General features: G+C 40.4%; 1 protein-coding gene and 1 pseudogene across 8 annotated transcripts in view; one reads left to right on the top strand and one right to left on the bottom strand.

Moving 5' to 3' along the window:
• The window catches only part of HPS3 (HPS3 biogenesis of lysosomal organelles complex 2 subunit 1), a 40,983-nt gene that overhangs the window by 5,572 nt on the left and 12,773 nt on the right, over window positions 1–22,638 (top strand). For 6 of the 8 annotated variants that reach the window (XM_025290115.3, XM_025290106.3, XR_003110625.3 and 3 more), the window contains exons 2-11: window positions 3,281–3,772; window positions 4,563–4,734; window positions 4,836–4,921; window positions 8,253–8,445; window positions 11,561–11,642; window positions 13,996–14,150; window positions 15,802–15,910; window positions 19,483–19,664; window positions 20,721–20,901; window positions 22,102–22,335. In XM_025290115.3, the coding sequence (XP_025145900.3) occupies window positions 3,281–3,772; window positions 4,563–4,734; window positions 4,836–4,921; window positions 8,253–8,445; window positions 11,561–11,642; window positions 13,996–14,150; window positions 15,802–15,910; window positions 19,483–19,664; window positions 20,721–20,901; window positions 22,102–22,335 (1,886 nt within the window). The remainder of the gene's footprint in view (window positions 1–3,280; window positions 3,773–4,562; window positions 4,735–4,835; window positions 4,922–8,252; window positions 8,446–11,560; window positions 11,643–13,995; window positions 14,151–15,801; window positions 15,911–19,482; window positions 19,665–20,720; window positions 20,902–22,101; window positions 22,336–22,638) is intronic. The other 2 variants (XM_025290137.3, XM_006063123.4) reach the window with 2 other exon arrangements.
• LOC112586210 lies at window positions 16,369–17,694 on the bottom strand (annotated as a pseudogene).

The raw sequence follows: 22,638 nt of genomic DNA, 5'->3' as shown, positions 1-22,638 counted from the left end.
AGTAAAAGACATACATGTACAGAGGGTGGGAATGTAGAGTTATTGTTGGTGGATCAGAGTTTGGGAGAAGATGAAAAAGTTTTCAAGATGGTGGTAATGGCTGCATAACAATGTGAATGTATCTAATGCCATGAATTGTACACTTAAAAATAGTGAAAGTGGTAAATTTTATGTTATGTGTATTTTACCACAATAAAAAATTCTTTTGTTTAATGTATTTACTGGGAGAGTTTAAGGAAGATGGAGGCCACATGGTATCTTCTGCTCTCAACTCCATCAGACCTTCTCTGGAACAGAGTGAGCCAATGTATGGAACCCACAGGGTATAGTTAGGTATTCCACCTAGATTTCTTGACGAAGAAAATGGCAACCCACTCCAGTATTCTTGCCTGGAGAAATCCCATGGACAGAGGAGCGCAGTGGACTACCGTCCACGGGATCTTTGAAGGGTCAGACACGACTTAGTGACTAAACCACAACCAGGATCTCTGGGGAGAAAACAGATGCAGGATTCACGTCTGTGGCATCAAAGGAACCAGCATCAGGAGAAGGTTTGCCTGTCTTGAAGCCTGGCTCAGTCCAGAGGAGAGGGGCCTGGCCAGCCCACTGAGTGTCTTCAGAAAAGGGCTGCCCCCGCTTGCTTGCTGCATCTGTATGTGGGAAGCAATTGTGCTAACCACAGCATTTCAATGTCAGTTCATTGGAGAAGGGCTTGTTTACATAATAATGTCTAGCATTTAGTGAGTTCTCTATTTGAAAGAACCTTGACTTCTCCCCTCCAACCCAGAAAGTTCTAAAGATTAAAAATTTAATTTACCCACCCCCCAAATAGAATATGTAAGAGTGTGTTTATGTAATTTGACAGATGCAAGAGACTGTTTAAACAAGTCAGGAAACACAGAAGCCAAGATGGAAAAGATACATATCTGGTTCCATATGGTAAAAGATGTCAGACAGAGTCAAACCATAGCAGTCAAAAGTCAAACTACAGACTACCAAAAGTGATTTGCTTTTCATGGCCAGCAAAGGATTAATATCGTTTTTACCCAGAGAGCTGCTATTCCTTGATAAGAAAAACAATATAATTAAAAAAAAAAGTGGATAACTTGTAGAAGAGAAACTGTACATGGCTGTATAAACATATAACAGCTTTATGAGTGGTCCAGAAAATGTAAATGATATTTACATCCATGAGAGTCCCTGTTTCCTCCATCATATTGAGGCAGTGCTGGTGAGGATGTCGGGGAACAGGGCTGTTTAAGCAGCACTGGTGGAAATTTGAATCTGTAATACGTAATTGTGATTGTAATCTGGCAATATCTATTAAATTTTAAAATGTACTGACCCTTTGACTGATTGTCTTACTTTTGAAAATCTACACCATTGAAATTAACACTCCAGTATTCTTGGGCTTCCCTTGTGGCTCAGCTGGTAAAAAATCAGCCTGCAATGTGAGAGACCTGGATTTGATCCCTGGGTTGGGAAGATCCCCTGGAGAAGGGAAAGGCTACCCACGCCAGTATTCTGGCCTAGAGAATTCCATGGACTTTATAGTATAGTCCATGGGGTCACAAAGAGTCGGACATGACTGAGCAACTTTCACTTTTACTTTCAAGTAAATATGTAGGTATAGGCCTATTTATTACAGCATAAACTATAGTGGCAAAAACAAAAAAGCTGGAAATTTAGGGTTGGCCAAAAGGATCGTTCGGGTTTTCCTGTAAGACAATATAGAAAAACCCAAACAAAGTTTTTGGTCAACCCAGTACTTAAATGTAGGGGGACTGCTGAATAAATTATGACCCAGGTATATACAGGATATTTTGCAGATATTGAAAAGGATGTTAGGTATCCATGTATCTACCCTGGAGGGAAAAATACGGAAATCTTGGTAATAAATTTGTAATTAAAAAAAATCCTTTTATTATTTTTTATTTTATTTTAAAAATTTTTACAATGTTGTGTTGCTTTCTACCGTATAACAATGCGAATCAGCCATATTATACATGTATCCCCTCCCTCTTGAGGTAATTTTTTTAAGTTGCAGATTGTTAAATATGTTTAGTGTGATTCCATTTAGTTAAAAGCAAGAATGACAAACTACCACTCCGTGATCCTATGAAAGAAAGATTTAGAAGGACACATACCAAGCTGTGTGTATTAACACTGGCTCCTCATGGATTGGACTGCAGGGGAGAGATCATTCTGCTTTTCATTTTGTATCTCTTCATCACTTTGACTTCTCACAATAAACAACAATAACAAAATTACTCTGTAATTTAGAAAATCCAAGAAAATCAACAATTAAGGGAAAACTGGCTTGGATTGAAATTTTACTTGCTATGTGTGGCTTTATGCTATTTCTCAGAGTTGACATGAAAATATGACTTGTGGGGATGGAAATGGTAGCAGTATATATTCCACTGATTTATTCAGAGTTCCTTATACCTAATTTTAGCATCACTCTGATATCAAACTCTTCATGTCAGGAGAGCTTTGTTCGAGCTGTAAATTCAGAGCTACAATAACTTGTAGAGCTATCATAGAAATAAGTCATAGAATTTCTCTGTAAGCTACATGAATATTTAATAGGTCATCTTAAGATATTAACTGCTTCCCAGGTGGCTCAGTGGTAAAGAACCCCCTGCAATGCAGGAGACATAGATTCGATAGCTGGGTAGGGAAGATCCCCTGGAGAAGAAAATGGCAACCCACTCTAGTATTCTTGCCTGGGAAATCCCATGGACGGAGGAGCCTAGTGGGGTACAGTCTGTGGGGTTGCAAAGGAGTTGGGCACGACTTAGCAACTAAATAAGAAGACATTAAAATGGGGTGAGATTATATTTCAGAACCTAAATAAATGCATATTGTCAGTTAAAAATACACCCAAGATCCTGTTACTTAGAGTTCTGTTCTGTTGTTCAGTCACCAAGTTGTGTCTGACTCTGCAACTCCATGGCCTGCTGCACACCAGGCTTCCCTGTCCTTCACCATCTTCCGGAGTTTGCTTAAACTCATGTCCATTGAATTGATGATGCCATCCAACCATCTCATCCTCAGTCACCCCCTTCTCCTCCTGCCCTCAGTCTTTCCCAGCATCAGGGTCTTTTCCAGTGAGTCGGCTCTTCCCATCAAATGGGCAAAGTGTTGAGCTTTTTGTTCTGGTCAATCTTTAATTCAGCCATTCACATTAGGATTCTGTTTTAGTTCCTTTTCATGATGCAAGGTAAGTTGTGGTTTCTAATTAGAAATTCTAAGTGTAATCTTACTTCCTTCTCAGGAGATTATTTGGTAGCAATTGAAGAGAAGAACAAAGCTACATTCCTGCGTGCTTATGTGAACTGGAGAAATAAAAGGACTGAAAACTCCCGAGTGTGTATCCGGATGGTCGGACACGACATGGAGGCACCCTTCAGCGAAACCTTCAGAGACCAGATGTCTATTGTGGAAATGCCGCTTTCTGAGGCCCCCCTGTGCATTTCCTGCTGCCCTGTGAAAGGAGACCTTCTTGTTGGCTGCACCAATAATTTAGTCTTATTTAGTTTGAAGTATCAGATCATTAATGAAGAATTCTCAATTTTGGACTTTGAACGTTCTTTAGTTATCCACATAGATAACATCACCCCTGCTGAAATTTCTTTTTGTGTTGGATATGTCGCTGTCATGTCAGAGTTAGAAGTCTTAATCGTAAAACTGGAGTCAGACCCCAAAAACAGAAAGAGTGTTAACCACCATCCACATAAGACCACCAATCCCACGAAACAGGCAGAAGGTAAATAATGAATTTAGCTTACTTTCTTGTTTGGGGTATAGAGAAAAACCCTTATTTCTGGCAATCTCTGAAAGGCTCTAGTATGTATATTGACAAGCCACGTTATTTATGGTGTGGTTGCTTCCCTGATGGCTCAGATGGTTAAGAATCCACCTGCAATGCGGGTGACCTGGGTTCAATCCCTGGATTGGGAAGATCCCTGGAGAAGGAAATGGCAACCCAATCCAGTATTCTGGCCTGGAGAATTCCATGGACAGAGGAGCGTGGCAGGCTATATAGTCCATGGGGTCACAAAGAGTTGGACACGACTGAGCAACTTTCACACAAATTGATGTTCCTGATACATGGGACTTGGGTTTATGATCTGGCTGTCCATATCTTCTCCTGTAGCATGTGATGTATTCTGTAACATGTGATGTATTCTGTAGCATATAAATGTATTTCAACATATATTTGTCATTAAAAATAATGAAACATCTATTGCTAGAGGAGCAGTTTCTAGTTCCAGTCCTGATATTTACTAGTCAAATGACCTTGGGTTAGGAATACCATCTCTGAGTTTCTGTTTCCTTATGTATAAAGTGGATATGATGATCATGTCCTGTTTTACTTGTCAGTTGTGAGGAAGGAATGAGCAAGTGCTAAGACATTTCAAAACCATAGCGCCTTATAAATACACGGGATGTGTGTGCATAAATACTATATTGGTGGGGGCATGTGGTGAAATCTAATTGGCATTCGAAAATTACTTGAAGTTACTACATAATTTTCTTCAATTTTATTTTTTAAGGCATCAGTAATGAAACTTCACAGCTTGAGTCAGATGATTTTGTTATCTGCCAAAAGCCCATGGAACTTCTTGGTGAAAAAAGCAAACAGTCAGGAATATCTGTTACACTGGAGTCAACGGGATTAGCTGATGAAAAAATAAAGTATTTCCACGTTCGGCACCTGCTCTATAGGTAGTAGATAGCTTTTTATTCACCAGAAGTTAATATATATTTACCTGCTTAATACAATGGAAATTAGATCTTCTCTCCTCTGTCTCTCTTTAAATTCACAGACGTTTTGCTCCTGATATTTCTTCCTGTCTCTTGTCTGATGACATCAGGTTGCATTCACTTCAGCTTCTACCCATTTACCAAACAGGTAAGTATGAGAGTGCTGCACTGCAGTGAGCTGGAAAGGCACTGGGCAGAGTGGGGAGTCTGATGTGAGTAATGGTTTTTCTGAGTTTCCCTGTGGCCTTAGATTCCTTAGCAAATAACAGTGAGTCCACAAAACGGAAATCATGTCTGCCAGGAGAAGCCATGGAGAGGAAATGACTGACAAAACCCATTTCTCTTTTTGAAATGGTCAGTAGGCCCCCAAAAGAAAATCAGGGCCCTGTTACAGCTGAGGTTCATCTGGGTTCCAGCTGGGTCATTTGGCAGAGCTGCTAATGATGGCTTTGTGAGCCAGATGGTAAAATGTGGGCTGGATGGAAATTCACTTAAGAGCAATGGTTTTCAGCCTCGCTGCACATTGGCCTTACTTGGATGCTTTTTAAAACACTGATGCCCAGTCTCAACATACTGGAGAGTCTTTTTTTTTAGACCATGCTTTGCAGCATATGGGAATCTTAGTTCCCCAATCAGAGATCAAACCCATGCCCCCTTCCCTAGGAGCACCGAGTCTTAACCACTGGATGGCCAGGGAACTCCCCATGCTGGAGATTCTGACTTAATTGGTCAACTGATGCCTGAGCATCAGTATATATATATTTTTTTAACTTTTTAAAAGATAGTTTAATTTAAAATTAAAATTTAAATCCCACTGCATGGCATGTGGGATCCTAGTTCCCTGACTAGGGATGGAACCTGTGCCCCCTGCAGTGGAAGCACAGAGTCTTAACCATTGGACCACCAGGAAAGTCCCAGGGCATCAGTGTTTTTTAAAATCACCACAGAAATATAATGGGCAACCCAGATTAAGAATCATTATTGAATTCTGTACTTAGTGCTGGCCTGCTTCACATGTTTAGGTGATGGCTAGGGAAAGGTATAAATATTACTCTGATTAAACTTATACATTTATTTTTTTTTCTTTCTTGCAGTGAACATGTATTGAGTACCTACTATGTTGGGTCTTGTGCTGAATACTAGGGCTCCTGTAATGAGCAAAAGTAGGCAAAGTACTTGCACTCTTGGAGCTTATTGTCTTGTGGGGGGAAGCAGGCATGAATGGAATGAACATTAGAAGGAGTATACAATTACACACTGATGGGAGTGCTCTGTGAGAGAAGAATCCTGCCTTAAGCATGTATAACAAAGGATCCTGACCTCACTGGGGGTCAGGGAAGGCTTCCTGAGAAAGAGGATCTGTAGAATGAATGGGGCTGATTGGCGGACAGGTTTGGTTGTGGCCAATGGAGAGTCTTTGCTTGAGGAACTGAAAGAAGCCAGGGAGAGGGAGCTGTAACACAAGGCAGGAGACAAGGGCCCACAGCCACCATAGAGGGTTAGCTCTTATCCAGGGGTTTCCTGCAGCACCTGGAACAAAACCCCAAATCCTTTCCATGGGCTGCATTACCCTGACCCTGAGCTCTTTCTGTCCTGCTCACCCTCTTACATTTCTCCATCCATGTGGCTTTTGTCTGCTGCTAGGTTACACCAAGCTCACTCGTGTCTAAGATCTATGATTTACTCTTCCAGTGCTCAGAACATAGTACTTCCCTCATAGCTTGCAAGAGTAGTGTCTTCAGCTCACAGCTCAAGTATCACCTCGCCGCAGAGGACTTCCCACTTCTCAGTTTAAACTGTTCCCTCCCTGCACACTGCAGAGTTTATTCTCCACCCCAGACCCCTCACTAGAATGAATGCAGTTACTCTGTCTTACGCGCTGTGGTATCCCTGGAACCCAGAACAGTGGCATGTTGTAGGTGCCTATGGATGTTTACTTAGTGGACAGATGAGGGGTTGAGCAGTGCCCATGTCAGCTGGGCCCTGATGGATGAGTAAAACTTACAGAAGATAAAAAAAAAAATTTTTTTTTTAGAAGATGGAGATTCTGGTAAGATACTACCTCAGGGAAGCCAACATGTGCAAGGTGAAAGATCATGTATGTTTAGAGATAAGTGAGCAGCTCTCTGTATGATTAGAGCACAAATGTGTGTATGAAAGAAGAGGAAGTAGAAACTGGATCAGTTGTTTTAGGCCAATTGTGGAGAGTGTAGTAATTGGATTTTCTTCCTTTTTTTTTTGTAGATTCTCATTAGTTATCTCTTTTATACATTCTTCTATTATGAAAAGTTTCAGGCACACAGGTATAGAAAAACAGTACAGTGACCCCCAGGGTCCCCATCACACAGCTTCAACAGTGTTGCCTTGTACTCACCCCCTGCCCTGTGCCAGATTGTTTTGATGCAAATCCCAGAGTTTATACCTTTACATTTATAAACATTTTGGCATATGTTTCTAAAGGAAAGGAATTCTTTTATTTAAACAAAAACCCCAAATGTCATTTCACATTTTTAAGAAATGACTTGATATCATCCAATACCCATCAGTTACTCAAATTTCCCTGATTGTCTAAATATTTTTTTCTGCAGTTTATCAGATTCCAAGTAAGGTTCTATACCTGCAATTGGCTCCTATGTCTTTTATGTCTCTCTGCTATATAGGCTCTGCCTTTCTCTCTCATTTCTCTTTGCGAGTTAGTTATCAGGAAACTGGACTGTTAGTACAGAATTTCCCACAGTCTGAATTTTGCTGACTGACTCCCCACAGTGTCATTTAACATGCTCCTTGTATCTCCTATACTTCTCTGTGATCTAAAGCTGTACTGTTCAGTATGGTATCCATTTGTCAATGTTGCTGTTGAGCACCTTGAAGTGTGACTAGTCTAAATTAAGATATGCTTTAAGTGTAAAATTCACACTAGGTCTTAAAGACTTAGTACCACAAAAAAGAATGTAAACTTTCTTGTTAATTTTTTATTGATTATGCATCAAAATGATAATATTTTGGATATGTTGGATTAATCTGTTTTATAAATCTTGCCTGTTTTTATTTTTTAAAGAGCAATTACTAGAAAACTTTGCATCACATATATGGCTCACATTTTATTTCTATTGACAGTGCTGCTCTAAATCTTGATCAGATGATGGTGATGATCATTTTTTTTTTTTTTCTTGGTAATGCAAATAGTCTTGAGTTCTCTTGGACGTACGTTGTATCAGGCTGGCTCTTTTTTGTGATGTTAATGACTATCGATGATGATTACCTAGATCTGTTAATTTATTAGGGTTTTCAAAATGTTGATATTCTAATTATATCACTCTTTTTTCATTTTTTTATTGGCATTCTTATATAAGCACCTCAGCAACTCTTTGGTTATCTGTTTATAGATGTTTTTGCACAGAAAAGTAAAAATATTGATTCCTTTTATTTACTGGTTTCATGGTTTGTTTGTTTGTTTTGTTTTGTTTTTTTGCATGCAGGGTCTCTTACTTCTGATAGAAAAAATTCATCTCAGGAAAAAGTGTTGCTGAGCCTCTTTTGTTTTTTCTCATTACCTCATGTGGGCTACCTGTACATGATTGTCAAATCTGTTGAATTATTGTCGGTTTACCAATATCCCGAGAAATGTCAGCAAGCGGTGCTTACCCCGCAGTTTCTGCATGTCATCACAAGGTATGTTCCAGTCCCTTGCTGGCTTTTGAGTCACTTATTTCTCTGTGAATTCCTGAGGTGCTTTCTAAATCTTTAAATGAAAATTATGTGAACCAGTGGATAGCACTATAAATTAATGATATACACCTGGGGGTTATTTAATTTATTTATTTTTTAAATAATGGCTCATAACTGCCTTTTCAACATCAGAGATTTAAATTCTGGTTTTGCCTTTGTTTTGTTTTCTTAAACTGGATGGGGATCTTTCTAAGAATGGGTAAGGTTCTTCATGAGGGAAGATGTTCATAGGGAATTCTAATGAAAAGTCAGTGGGGGCTCTTGACAACAGTCAGGGCATCTCTTTAGTTTTAGATTTCCTAAATTTTTTTTTTCACTGCTGTCATATCTTTTCTATGTGAGTTGAGTTCATTGATATGGTTTAGGACTGTAAAGAGTCCAGAAAGCCTGCCTGATTCTACCCTCTGAGTAGTGTAGATGGGGAGAGAGTCCAGAGGTTGGGGTTGGTCAGGGTCATGTGGCTAATCAGTGGTGAGTGTCTTCTGAGTTGCCTTATCCTCCTAGTAAGCTGGCATGTAAACTGGGTTCCTAAATATAATCTCATTTCCTTTTATCTCAGCAGCTAGTAAGGCTTGTGGTTTGATTTCCTGTTTTTTTGAGTTCAGGTTCTAGGCAAGGCACTGCATTGAGCCCTGTGGCCAACCAACCATGAATAAGGCACAGCCTCTGCTTTATGCAAACAGCAACGTAAGAGAGGATGAAAGACACGTACAAGGGACACAAACACTAGGAGATTTGTGAAAAATGTCCTAAGACTACATGGAAGTGTTGTAGGCTATGGGAAGAGGGAAATTACTTCTGGCCAAGTCACACGGGCAAAGTTTCCGTGTTGAAAGTGAGGCCCGAAAGCTAGTTAGATTTGACAGATAGAGACTGAAAGTGAAGGGCATTCTAGATAGAGGGAAAGCTACAAGCAAAGCTATGTCCGGGTTTGTTGGAGTTTCTGATAAGTAATTGCATAGGACAGTGCTTTTTTTTGTTTTTCCCAATTGAGTGGTAATATCAGAATCTCCAGCAGGTGCTGTGGTGTATTTCACACAGCACAGGACCCAGCTGAAGATTCTGACACCCACTCCCCGTGGGCGTGCTCCCCTCTCTTCCTACTCTCTGGCATGGGGAACAGTGTAGAGGTCTCTGGTCTTTTCAGTTTCCAAAGGGTTGTGTAGTAATGTCCTATAAATGTAAAGTTGCTGAAACAAAGAAAAGTGGGGAAAATAGTGCCTAAGAGGGAACTTGGGGCTTTGGAAATTAAGGAATTTTTTTAGATTTTGATCAAAGAAAAGTATATGAATAGAGCATTACTTTAGGAAAATGGATGGTGGCCACAGTGGAGGATGGCTTGAACATACTAATGAGCTGTTGGGATAGTTCAGTGAGGATAGTGAGGGATTGTATTTGGGCAGAGCAGTAGCAGTGAAAAGAGAAGGAAGCACGGAGAGGAGAGAATTACAGGACTTGATGTCTGGTGGGATACTGGGGATGGAGGAGACATGAGAAAACCCATCTGTTTTGAACCTGCTTTCTTTTTTTTTTTTTTTTAGATTTTTTTTGCGGGGAGGGGGGATGTGTATCATTTTTAAAGTCTTTATTGAATTTGTTATAGTATTGCTTCTGTTTATGTTTTGGTTTTTTTTTTTGGCTATAAGGCTTGTGAGATCTTAGCTCCCTGACCAGAGATTGAACCTGCACCCCCTGCATTGAAAAGTGGAAGTCTTAATCATTGGCTTCCCAGGAGAGTCCCTAGCCTGCTTTTCTGAAAGAATGGAGGCTGGTGTGGTGTGGGGCAGAAGGAAAGTTTGGTTTAGATATTGGAGATCGAGGTGCTTAGGGAATATCAGAAGGAAACCTATCAAGGTTTTTGGACACAGGCACTTACAGTGAAGTGTCCAGGTTGCTTTGCTGTGCAGAATGTAGCCTGGAGTTGTGAAAAGAGGAGTATGAAGAATGAGGAGACCTGGGTCTGATTTGATTTCCATTCTCCAAAGAGGAATTGGACCAACCATGTACTTTGTAGGCTCTAGTCTTTAAAAACAAGCTTCTGGATTACATGATTCTGAAGATTGCTTCAGAGAGTTTGCATAATCTAAATGTGTTGCTCAGCACAACCCAAGCTCCATTTCATCCTGCTGCTGCTGCTGCTGCTAAGTCGCTTCAGTCGTGTCTGACTCTGTGTGACCCCATAGACGGCAGCCCACTAGGCTTCTCTGTCCCTGAGATTCTCCAGGCAAGAACACTGGAGTGGGTTGCCATTTCCTTCTCCAGTGCATGAAAGTGAAAAGTGAAAGTGAAGTCGCTCAGTCGTGCCCGACTCTTAGCAACCCCATGGACTGCAGCCTTCCAGGCTCCTCTGTCCATGGGATTTTCCAGGCAAGAGTACTGGAGTGGGTTGCCATTGCCTTCTCCAATTTCATCCTGATGTAATAATAAATCGGGAAACTTGGGTTCTAACCTTGGCTTTGATAGTCACCTGTCTGAACTTTGGGCAGGTTCCTGAGCCATCATTTTGTAAATAAAAAAGGGTATTGACCCAGATCCGTGGTTCTTAACTAGGAGTGTGTGTCACACCAGGAGCTTTGTAGAAATATACGTGTCTAGATTCAGCCCCCGTGGGCTTCCTTGGTGGCTCAGATGGAAAGGAATCTATTTACAGAGAGGGATACCCGGGTTGGAAAGATCCCTTGGAGGAGGGCATGGCAACCCACTCCAGTTTTCTTGGCTGGAGAATTCTATGGACAGAGAAGCCTAGTGGGCTACAGTCCATGGGGTCACAAAGAGTCTGTGTGACTGAGTGACTAAACACAACACAGATTCAACCCCCAGAGGTTGTGATTTGGTTAGGGGTGCAGTGGGGACCAGTTATGTGTTTAAAAAAAGCACTCCATAGGATTTCTGCGGTAATCTCCTTGTTCAGAAGCAGCCTAACTTGTCAGCGTTTGATGAGTACTGGGGTGTTCTGCCACCCGCCTCGTCACTCTGTGGTCCTGTGACATCCTCCCGCAGTGGGCGTGTTGGTCCCTGGCCTCCGCTTTGCTCAGTGGGCTTTCTCCTCTTTCCTCAGTAACAACCTGCAGTGTTACACAGTGCGGTGCAGCGCGGTGGTCGCGAGGGAGGAGAACCCGTATGTGGACAGCACCCTGAAGGTCAGAGCTGGCTAATGACAGTGCAACCTAAAGATCAGACATGAGTGCTTGCAAATTTACGCTCTTTGCGTCTAAGCTGGGCGGACATTAAAGTCTTGTTTGTTCAGTTAGAGCTTTGGGATGTAAAATGGTAAGCATTTTGCAGTTTGTGGTTTAGATGGTAATTTTTAAGATTGCTTTGAAAACATCATTCAGAATTTAGGTATAATGCATGTTTTTAAAATTTGGTAAAGAATATGTATAGTGTAACTTCAGAGAGGGCACATCACAACTATAGTATACTACAGTTTTATTCATTTTGATCAGAAGTATTGGTGGCAGTTGTATAGAGCTATTAAAACAGTTCAGAAATCTGTATATCTAAGAGCACAGAAGTGAATGCAGTGCATTCAGATGATTTATTTATACCATTATTGGATATACTGATCATTCTTTTGTCATTTTACAAAGCCTTCAACAAGTGTCCTGTATTTCCATAGTTTTGATCTAGTGTTAATTGATATTCTAGGTCAGTAACCTCGTTTTTAGTGAGAAGTAATCTGCTTAGTCTCTGAAAAGCTTTTGATCACCAAATAGACAATTTTATGATGAAATCCTCTATTTTCCGACCCTGAATTTCTGTTCTCAGAAATACACTGATGATTTGCACCATGTTCATCATGTGCAATTTCACCTCTGAGATGGGTATTTGTTGTGCATATCCATGCTTCAGGGAACCCCCAAATCATGATGGCCTCTGTTCACACATTATTGTCCATCTGCACCCGGAACACCTTTTTCTGGAAAGATGAGTGTCCAGTGATGATGGCGTGTAGTGCTTAATGTGTCTGAGACACTTTCCCACTATCACTGTCACCCAAATTTTGTGCTGCCTTTTTCTGGAAATCACATCCAAGTTCTCTTTTCTTCTGTGGGCTGCCTGTCACTTTCTGCTGCTGACAGGCTTACTGCCTACCTTCAGCCTCTTGGGAAACCAGAATCACAGCTTTCCCATGCCCTTCTGTCTGTGTTTAAGAGACACACATAGCCTTTTCAAGAGATTATTTTAAAAATAATGGCTATGTCCCTAGTACCCATGGCAAGGTGACAGCCTCTTTGTCTCTTGCTTCCTCTCTCTCCACCCCATCTTGCCTTGTGTTTTGTTTTAAACGTCAGGAAGACCGAGGCTTGTGTAGGTAGTGATGGTGGATTGAGGGGTACATAACACATTGAGGCAGCATCAATCTGCATTTGAAAATAAATCTCAATTCCAGGCCTTCTCATAGTCTCATAAAACCAGAGGGAAGAAACACAGAGAAAGGGAGAAAAGAGGGGAGATGGGCAGCTAGTAGAGGACGCTGCCCCTGAGGCTAGTCCTTGAAGGTGACAGAGGGAAAGACAGGTCACACCTCCTGGCTCCCCCTTCCCTGCAGTTCCACCACCCTGAAATCCTAGATTCCCCTGAACGACCACGCCATCATTTTGCTCCCTTGCTGACTCAGGCTTTGGAAGCTGTGGTGTCTGAGAAAGGTTTCACAGCCTCAGAGAGAGGGCCATAAGGCATGCTATCTTTATTTCCCTTTCCCCTGGAGACTCTGGCTCAGCATCACCAAGGCCACCTTAACTATTCATGGGAATGACAAAAATAGATGGAAGGTTATCCCCGTGCACTTTGTACGAAAGGGACGAGGAAGATGACTTCGGAATCGAAACACCATTAAATGCAGGAGCCAGGGAGACCTGGCAGCCTCATTTTGTGAGTCCCAGAAAGAGCTCCTCAGTTAGCTTCTTATCCATTCTGCTTGGGTGAATGTTTCCTTACAAGGACAGGAGCCTGTCTGCTGGTCCAGGGTTTCCTTCAGTTGCCTGGCAAACCTCCAGCCTGTTAGCCATTCCAGGCAGTGTTCATACCTGCAGAGCTAACAGGGGCCATCTGAATGTGCCCGCATTTCTACACACACCCATCCACTAAGAAACCTTTTTATGTATTTTACGAGCAGTAGACTGCCCTTTTATAGTGTCTGATTTTGACTAAAAGCCCATTTGAAGGTACCACCTGAGCCAGCCCACTGTTAGTGGGGAATTCCCTGGGTGGCAGTAACCAGCTCAGGGCAGGGTTCCTGGAGGCTCTCTGCTTTCTTCAAGTCAGTGTCAACACATACTGTGGAGCTCTTTGGTGGACACATGAATGAGATAGTCAGTTATATGGTTTAGATAAGATAGCCTCTTGCTCTGATAAGAATAGGAATTTGGATTATTTGAGTAGCGGAGAGAGACAGGAAAGGAGAGATTGTATCCAATAGATTGATTTTAGAAGTTTTTGAAGTTCATGTACTTCATTCCTTGGCTAAATTTGTGAATTTTTCCTTATTAGGCTTGCCCACCTATCAGTATGAATGTCTGTGCTTTAAGAATACAGCTTTTCATAGGCTTGAAAGCCATCTGTCACTTTAAAAACCACGTTGTACTTCTGACCAAGGCAGACCCTGAAACCGTTCCGGAGAGAAGAGAGTCACCCAAGAGGCTTCTGTAAGCATGCCCTTCACCCCCAGACATCCTTGCCAAAATTTCTGGAATGAATTGTGTTACTGGTAAATTTTGTGTACATCTTCACTAATCTTTTTTTTAAATCAAAAATTTGAATGATCAGATGGGTTTTCTAGGTGTTCTTTTTCCAGAGTAAGAAGGTTTTAATGTTCTGTATAATATCCTTTGTAATTGACTGTGAGTTTTTAGAAGAAAATAAATTATAAAACTGTTTCAGTAAAAATCTGTGGTATTGTATAATAAGAATTTAAAGGACATGTTTTTCTGTGTAATTAATGAGCGAGATTGAGCCTCTTAGGCTAATCCAAACTACAAGGCTCTTTATTATTTTTCTTCCTTGACCTTTCAGTGGCGATATTTTTATCCAAAGTTTTTTTTTTTTCTGGTATTTCAACTTGAAAAGAAATTAACTAATGCATTTCTTACCTGAAAGCACATTTGTGATGTATAAATTCTGTGTTAATCTACCTTAAAATTAAAGTGCATTCTTCTAATCTCAGGTTAATTCTAACTTCAGTTCTCTGCTTTCACATTGTTTGGGGTAAAATGGTTAACTCCAAAGTGGTTATGCTTCTAATCGGTGTTTCCTATACTGTGAACTTGGTGGTAGGAATGCAATCTAATTTGAACATTCCTCTATGGAAATTTTAAGTAGGAGAGAAATCTGTTGGGGGCAGGGGGCAAGGAACATAGAGTGTATTTCAAATCAAACACTGTAGTTTTTGCATTTTTGAATTATTTGTGTCTGTGCTTTGTTCCACCAGCAGAAATAACCAGGTTGCCATGGGTAACTGGTCACTTAGAGTGTGCGCAAAGTGGTCTAAAATTGACTGATCCTAAAAGCTTTCTGGCAAGAGGAAAAATAACTTGCAATCTTATACATTTGATGTCTTAAAAGTATTATATTTTTTTAAATGGTTTAAAAATTTTAATGTATTTGAAAATTCATTTGGCCAAAACTTTGCATTTTAAAAAAGACTGCATACTGCAGAAAATGCTTCATACAGTGAAAGCTGGAAATAAGATAGTGCTTTAAGTTGACTTACAGTTCTGTGTTTTACATTTTCCCAGCAGCCCTGGCTTCACGAAGGCCACGTGTTGGAGAGAGCCAGGTCGCAGGGATTTTCACAGCCAAGTCTGTGTTCTTTTTGAGAGGTCTTGCCTGTTCTTTGAGCTTATTGCCCATTTAAGAATACTTGTGGAATGAATTGGAAGCGGTTGGTTGACCAGTCCATGCGAATGTAGTACGTTAACTGCTGTTAGGCCTACATAGTGTTGTACACTAATGCTCTCTAAAAATCGACTGTGTAGTTAAATCACCAAAGTGAAAGTGAAGTCGCTTAGTCATGTCCAACTCTTTGCGACCCCATGGACTATATAGCCTACCAGGTTCCTCCGTCCGTGGGATTTTTCCAGGCAAGAATACTGGAGTGGGTTGCCATTTCTTTCTCCAGGAGATCTTCCCAAACCAGGGATTGAACCTGGGTCTCCCGCATAAATCACCAAAGAAAATACTAAATGAAAATGGTATCAGAGTTACAATATTTTAGGTATCTGGTATTTACCATTTTAAATTGCCTTTTATTAATGATATGTCTTGTCTTACAATTCTTGTCCTTTGTCTTGCTTTTAGTTCTAGAAAAAGGACCGGTGTTAATCCCAAGACACCTCCTGTAGCTGAAGCTGGGTGGAATTTGTATATTGTGAATACGGTCTCACCAGTGCAACTGTACAAAGAAATGGTATTCCTTTCAGACTTCTACTTTGTAGAAATTTAGAGTCTAATTGATCGTTAGAAATTGATTCTAAGTATCACACGTTCAGAATGCCACAACCAGCCAGCTTCAAGGCTCTTACAGAGGACTGTATATCTTCACCTTCTTGTTTTCACAGCTCATGACATTTGAGGATCTAAGAGAAATTCCCATCACTAAAATAAGACTCCCTTGTTCATACTCACTCTCCTATGGGAATTGATTAGCCAGTCTAAACATAAATAGCCTTCAACCTTTACTTTGAACCCTGGCAAGAGAATCATGCAATGGAGCGGCAAGAAATCTCAGATCATATGTCTGTGTCTCACACTTCTTTGAAATATTAACAGATGGCCCTAGCACACCACAGCACTTGTGGTATTGTCCTGTGGGTATCTTTATTCCTTTTCTAAGAGTGACAGCTGTCTACTTATCCCTGATGATTTTTATAAACTATTTTGAAATAATTTCAAATCTACAGAAAAGTTGCGAGAATAAGAATAGTACAAATAAAATCAGTATATTCCCCACATAGATTTACCCGTAGTCAACATAGTCAACATTATACCCCCTATGCTTCTGTCTCTCTCTCTCTCTTTTTTTGTTTTTGATGTCTGATCTTATTTATTTGTGACTCTTAGAACATCCCATTTTTGACTGGATTCAGACTCAGAAGTAAAAGTTCTCAGAGAGGACAGCCTCCATCTCTTTCTCTCTCTCTTTTCAAATATTTTTATTTATTTATTTTTGTTTTTGGCTGTGCTGGGTCTTTGAGCTGTGCGGGCTTTTCTGTAGTTGCGGCGAGCAGGGGCTGCTCTCTAGGTGGGGTGCAAGGGCTTCTCATTGCGGCAGCTTCTCTTGTTCTGGAGCGTGGGTTCTAGGGCATGCAGGCCTCAGTAGCTGGCGGCATGGAAGCTCAGTAGTTGCAGAACATGGGCTCAAGAGCACAGGCTCAGTAGTTGTGGTGCACAGGCTTGTCCTATAGCATGTGGGATCTTCCTGGATCAGGGATTGAACCCATGTCTCCTGTGCTGGCAAGTGGATTCTTTTCCACTGAGCCACCTGGGAAGCCCAGCCTCTGTCTCTTGACAGTCTGTTGCTGGTGTTTTTCTTTGGCTTTCTTCATTCTCTTGGCCAAAAGCTTAGGATATCTTGCAGCCTCTTCCTTATATTTCTTAGTACAGTTCCTTTGGAGCAGCACATCCACGTTTGTGCTGCAGAACACATGGAGTAACAGGACAATGAATCTTGAGTGCTCTGGTCCTAGGTTCCTTACCTTCTTTGTTCAGGGGCTTTCTTACAACATACTGGCGGACTTCATTTTCTTAGGAGAGATTGAAAAGTTTTCAAGTTCTAGCTCTTTTGGTCCCCAGGCGATGAGGCACAGTAGTATCAGGGAGTCCAAGACTATCCTTTCCCCCTTTTTTTTTTTAACAATGACCTAATTGAGAACACTCAGGTTAGCATCAACCATGCAACCCCATCAGACTTGCACTTTCTTTCTCCAGTCCTCCTTCGTCTGTAACAGAAATGCCCCTTACTCAGTAGCAGACAGACTCAGCCATGGGTCAAGACACCTTGCTTCATGGGGAAACCCTGTTTAACGTTCCCAGCACTGACTGGGACCACATAGCCCTTCCATTCTTCACCCAGAGCCTCAGCAGCAACTTCTGTGGCCATAAGCTTCTCATAGAAGGTACGAAATTTTTGTTCATCATCCGCTTCAATGAGCTTCTGGAAACCAGTGACAAGAAAGAGATGTTCAACTTCATTCTGAAGCCTCTCTCTCCCTTTTTGCACTCTTGTACTTTCTAAATGCACAGTCATGCCTGCATATTTTCTTCTGATCCATTGGAACGTATATTGCATACATCCTCTCCCAATGCCCCTAAATATTTCAATGCATGTTTCCTATGAATTTAGATACTTGCTTATACAGTTATAGCACACACATGTCTTTCAGTAAATTTAACAATGACACAACACTTTATCTAGTCTATGGTTCATATTTCATTTTTGTCAATTGATCCAATAATGGCCTAGTAGCATTTCCCCCATCCTCTGGTCCAGGATCCAGTCTAGGAATCAAGTAATGTATTTAACTGTCATGTCTCTTTAGCCTCCTTTCATCCAAAATATGTTCATAGCCTTTGTTTTATTAAGCAAAACTTTTCTTGTTTTCTTTTTGTTGTTGTTGAAGTATAGTTAATGTCCAATATTGTAAGTTACAGGTATAAACATAGTGAGTCACAATTTTAAAGGTTATAGCCTATTTATAATTATTATAAAATGTTGGCTATATTCCCTGTGTAGTCCAGAATATTCTTGTAGCTTATTTATTTTATATGTAGTAGTTTGTACCTCTTATTCTTACTCCTTTATCTTTTCCTTCCCCCACTGGTAACCACCAGTTTGTTCCCTGTATCTGTAAGACTGTTTCTTTTGTTTTTTCACTATATTGTTGCATTTTTAGATTTCACTCTTTGTTTTATAACAGATAGTTTTGAAAAATATTTCTCCTCCTCCACCTTTTAAACATTAATTTTTTCATTTCATTTCATTTTTTTTCTTTTCTCATGATTAGGTTGAGGTTATGTGTTCTTGGCTGGGTTCCCTGGTGACTCAGACAGTAAAGAATCTGCCTGCCATGCAGGAGACCCAAGTTTGATTCTTGGGTCGGGGGCATCCCTGGAGAAGGGAATGGTTACCTCCTCCAATATTCTTGCCTGGAGAATTCCACGGATAGAGGAGCCAGGCGGGCTGCAGTCCATGGGTCACAAAGATTTGGGCCAGAACTCTATGTAGATGATGTTGTATCTTTCTCAGAGTTTCACATGGGGAGGTGCAGAATATTCATTTGTCCTTCAGTGGTAATGTTCATTTTGGTCATCAGGTGAAGGCTTTGCCAGATTTGTCCCTGGCATTTTAATGCTGATAATTTTATCAGCTTTGTCCTGGGTTTTCAGTCTTATTTAATTGAAAGTCTTAGACATCATCCAGATGATTTGCCTGTTGGAGTCTAAAAATACTGATTGACTCAGATTAGCTAGTGAAAATTTTTATAAGCCCACTGAGTTATAGAATTAGATGCAGCAGAATCTAAATTCACCAACTGAAACTAAGATAAAGGAAGGATGCTCAATCTAAATTTGAGAAAGATTTAAATCATAGAACTTTAAAAATAGTTAAGTCTTTCAGATATGTTCATTAGTTGTATCAAATTGTGATCAAATTATTGCTGAGTTAACAGTATCATTAGTATTATAGTACTAATTGTGCTTTCTCTGATGGTTAGCATTGTGTAACAGAGTATTTACAATCATGTATGTGATAAACTGGCTCATACTGTTGTATGTTTATAAACTGGCTCATACCATAAACTGGTTGTGGGGGAAAAGAAAGCCACTTTAGCTAAGCCTTATCAGAATGATAAATAACCACTTTTTATTTCTTAAGATTTAATGTGTCCAGATAGTAACTTTATAAACAACTTATAGACCTGGGAAACTTTGGGGCGATGTCTTCAGAATCATGAACTGCTTGCCTTCTTTGTGTGTTAGGTAGACTACAGTAACGCCTACAAGACTGCAAAAACCCAGAGTTGCATCCACGTTCTCAGTGAGGCTCACCTATTAGTGAGAGCAGCCCTGATGGATGCCAGTCAGTTGGAACCTGGAGAAAAGGCAGAGCTTTTAGAAGCATTTAAAGAAAGCTGTGTGCACCTTGGCGACTGCTACAGCAGGTTGGTGATGCTGCTTGGAAGCTCGCTAAAGAAGCCACCTGAGCTTCAGGTGTAACTTACCAACTTTTCCACTTCCGGCAGTTACCTGACAAATGGGAGGACACATGAGGGGCTGTGATTTATTTATTCATTTATTCCTCAGCACTTGTTGAGCACATCCTGTGTGCCAGGTACTGTGCTAAGCTTAGAGAGGTAAACATGACCTGTTCCTACTCAAGGGCTTACAGTTTATTAGATGAGCAGTGTTTGTGTCTCCCATCAGTTAATTTAGAAATTTGAAGTTTCTTTTCAGGCCTTTGGAAGGTGGTAGGGCATGACCAGTTAAAATACCTGAGACAACTGTATTACTCATCTGTTGCCTATTAGCTTTGAGGGAGAGATCCTAGTTGGACAGTCTGTGGTTTTAATATTAGTAATCAATGGTTTTATAATGTCAGAAAAGGACACTAGGAAGAATAATGATTTCTATTTTTGAGAATGATCTTTACAATTTTTTTTTTAATATAATTGTTTTAAAGGCTTACTTGAACCACGGGAGTCATTATAAATTAATGAAAGGCTTTTCCTACTTATGGTCTTCCCCTGGTGGCTCAGATGGTAAAGAATCTGCCTATAGTGTAGGAGACCCAGGTTCAGTCCCTGGGTCAGGAAGATGCCCTGGAGAAGGGAATGGCTACCCACTCCAGTATTCTTGCCTGGAGAATTTCATGGACAGAGGAGCCTGGAGGGCTATAGTCCATGAGGTCACACAGAGTTGGACATGACTGAGCAACTAACACTTTCCTGCTTATAAACACCATTATTGTAGAGCCGCATTATGAATATTAAAATTCACTTGTTTCTCTGATTTTATTATGAGTAAGCAAAAAGAAGCTACATTAATTAGAATGACTTTGCAGAACAAAACTTAGGAATTTGTTCCAGCTCTTATTGGCCACAGAAAAGTATTTATGTCTTCTGGAAAGCATGGTCTGGTTTATTATCAAATGTGTTAGACATCCAAACTTAGAATTGACAAATCTGAGGGTTTTCTTTTTCCCACTTCCTTCCCTTTAGGCTTGAAACCCAGCATTCCCACCTTGCCTTGCCATACTATAAGATGTCTGGTTTGTCTATGGCGGAAGTTTTGAACCGAGTGGACTGGGCAGTAGAGGATGGATCACAGAAATACGAGCGGGGATTAATCTTCTACATTAATCATTCACTTTATGAAAACCTGGATGAAGAATTAAGTGAAGTGAATACAACTTCCTGCTTAGTTAGATCTAGTATTTTTAACTTTTCACTGTAGCTTTTTATGCAATTCTGTTTTAAAAAATTAAGTTCCAAGTATTTTCATTGGTAGTATAGTCTTTTTTTTCTAAAAAAGGTAACTAGGGTGCACTTTTTCTTCATTAATAATACTCATAGAATTACAGCTTGAAAAAGAACTTAGAATCATCTTCTCATACTTTCTCATTACATAGACAGGGAGATGCGGTCCACTGTGGTTGAGTGACCTGCCCATGTGACAGTGGCATGTCTTTAGAAGAATGGCAGAGAACCTGGGCCTTGCCTGCCCTCTTCTCATCCACAGCCCTTTTCAAAACCCTAGTTGCCCCTCTCTCCAAGTGTCTAAAACTTTTTTATAAATCCTGGCCCAGCAACCTTCAGACATTTTTAAGGATTGTTTTTAGCCCCTTATGTATTTTTTTATTTTTCGATTGTTCTGGATCTTCATTCCTGTGCAGGCTTTCTCTCGTTGCACTGTGCAGAGGCTACCCTTTGTTGTGGTACATGGCCTTCTCATTATGGTGATTTCTCTCGTGGAGCACAGGCTCTTGGGTGCCTGGGCTTCAGTCGCAGCTCTTGGTCTCCAGAGCATGGGCTTTAGTAGTTGTGGTTCATGAGCTTTTAGTTGCTCCACAGCATGTGGGATCTTCCCAGACCGGGGATTGAACCTGTATCCCCTGAGTTGGCAGGTGGATTTTTATCTGCTGTACCATCAGGGACGTCCTCCCTTTCGTGTATTTTTAAATAGTTGAATACAAATATGCAGAATTGGGTATTGTGATTCCAAATATTTTAAGGTTTTAAGAGAAATGAAATTTTCTTCTATAAATATTATTTTTGTATATTAAATATATTTTGTACTAAGTAGTAATTTTGTATAACGGACTTTTGAGTGGAATTTAATCCAGTATTTGTTTTCTTCTGAACACCTGTTAGTATTAGAAATACTGACCACAACTTGGTACAAAGAGATCATGTTAGGTCACCTCAGCTCTCCCATGCTATCATCATCAACTCTCTTTTTAAATCAAAACATAGTGCAAAATTTTATATTAATTGGAATGTTGTATCTTGCTTTTTTATCCCCCCGCTTTTTTTTTTTATGCAGATTTTGTTGCTTTCTATTGGCTGACTGACCTTTTATTTCTCATTTTGCTCACCAAAGGAATTGTCAGCAAAAGTAGTTCAGATGTTTTATGCGGCTGAGCCAAAGCAACTGCCACATATTCTCTGTAGTCCTTCTATGAAGAATATTGATCCTTTAACTGCCATAAAGTATTTAAGGAAGCTGGATACTTCTGGATTTTCATCAGTTTTAGTGACATTGGCCAAGGCAGCAATGGCTTTGAAAATGGGAGATCTTGACATGCACAGGAATGAAATGAAAAGCCATTCAGAGGTATGGTGCCGTACCTAGTATTAATAGCCAGCTAACGTAGGACCCAGTGGTCCTGAGGTGTTTATCTTTTTTCTGGCTTCTGTGTAGCTCATTTTTCCTTAGTGGTAAAGAAAAATAGACTTAATATTATATTAAAAGGAAGTGACCCAAAGTGGGAGTGCTTGGGCTTTGGATTTGGAAATGAGAAAGAATAATAAATGATAAATGGTAGCTAGGGGTATCCAAAGACTTTTCATCTTAGTGTCAGATTTATTCAGAGTACAGTGCTTGGTACTGAAGAGCATATAGGCTCTGCCCTAAGCT

This window comes from Bubalus bubalis, chromosome 1 (assembly GCF_019923935.1).
Source record: "Bubalus bubalis isolate 160015118507 breed Murrah chromosome 1, NDDB_SH_1, whole genome shotgun sequence".
NCBI classification, from domain to species: domain Eukaryota; kingdom Metazoa; phylum Chordata; class Mammalia; order Artiodactyla; family Bovidae; genus Bubalus; species Bubalus bubalis.
The sequence above is the reverse complement of the archived record's forward strand: the minus strand, read 5'-3'. Positions and strand labels throughout refer to the sequence as shown.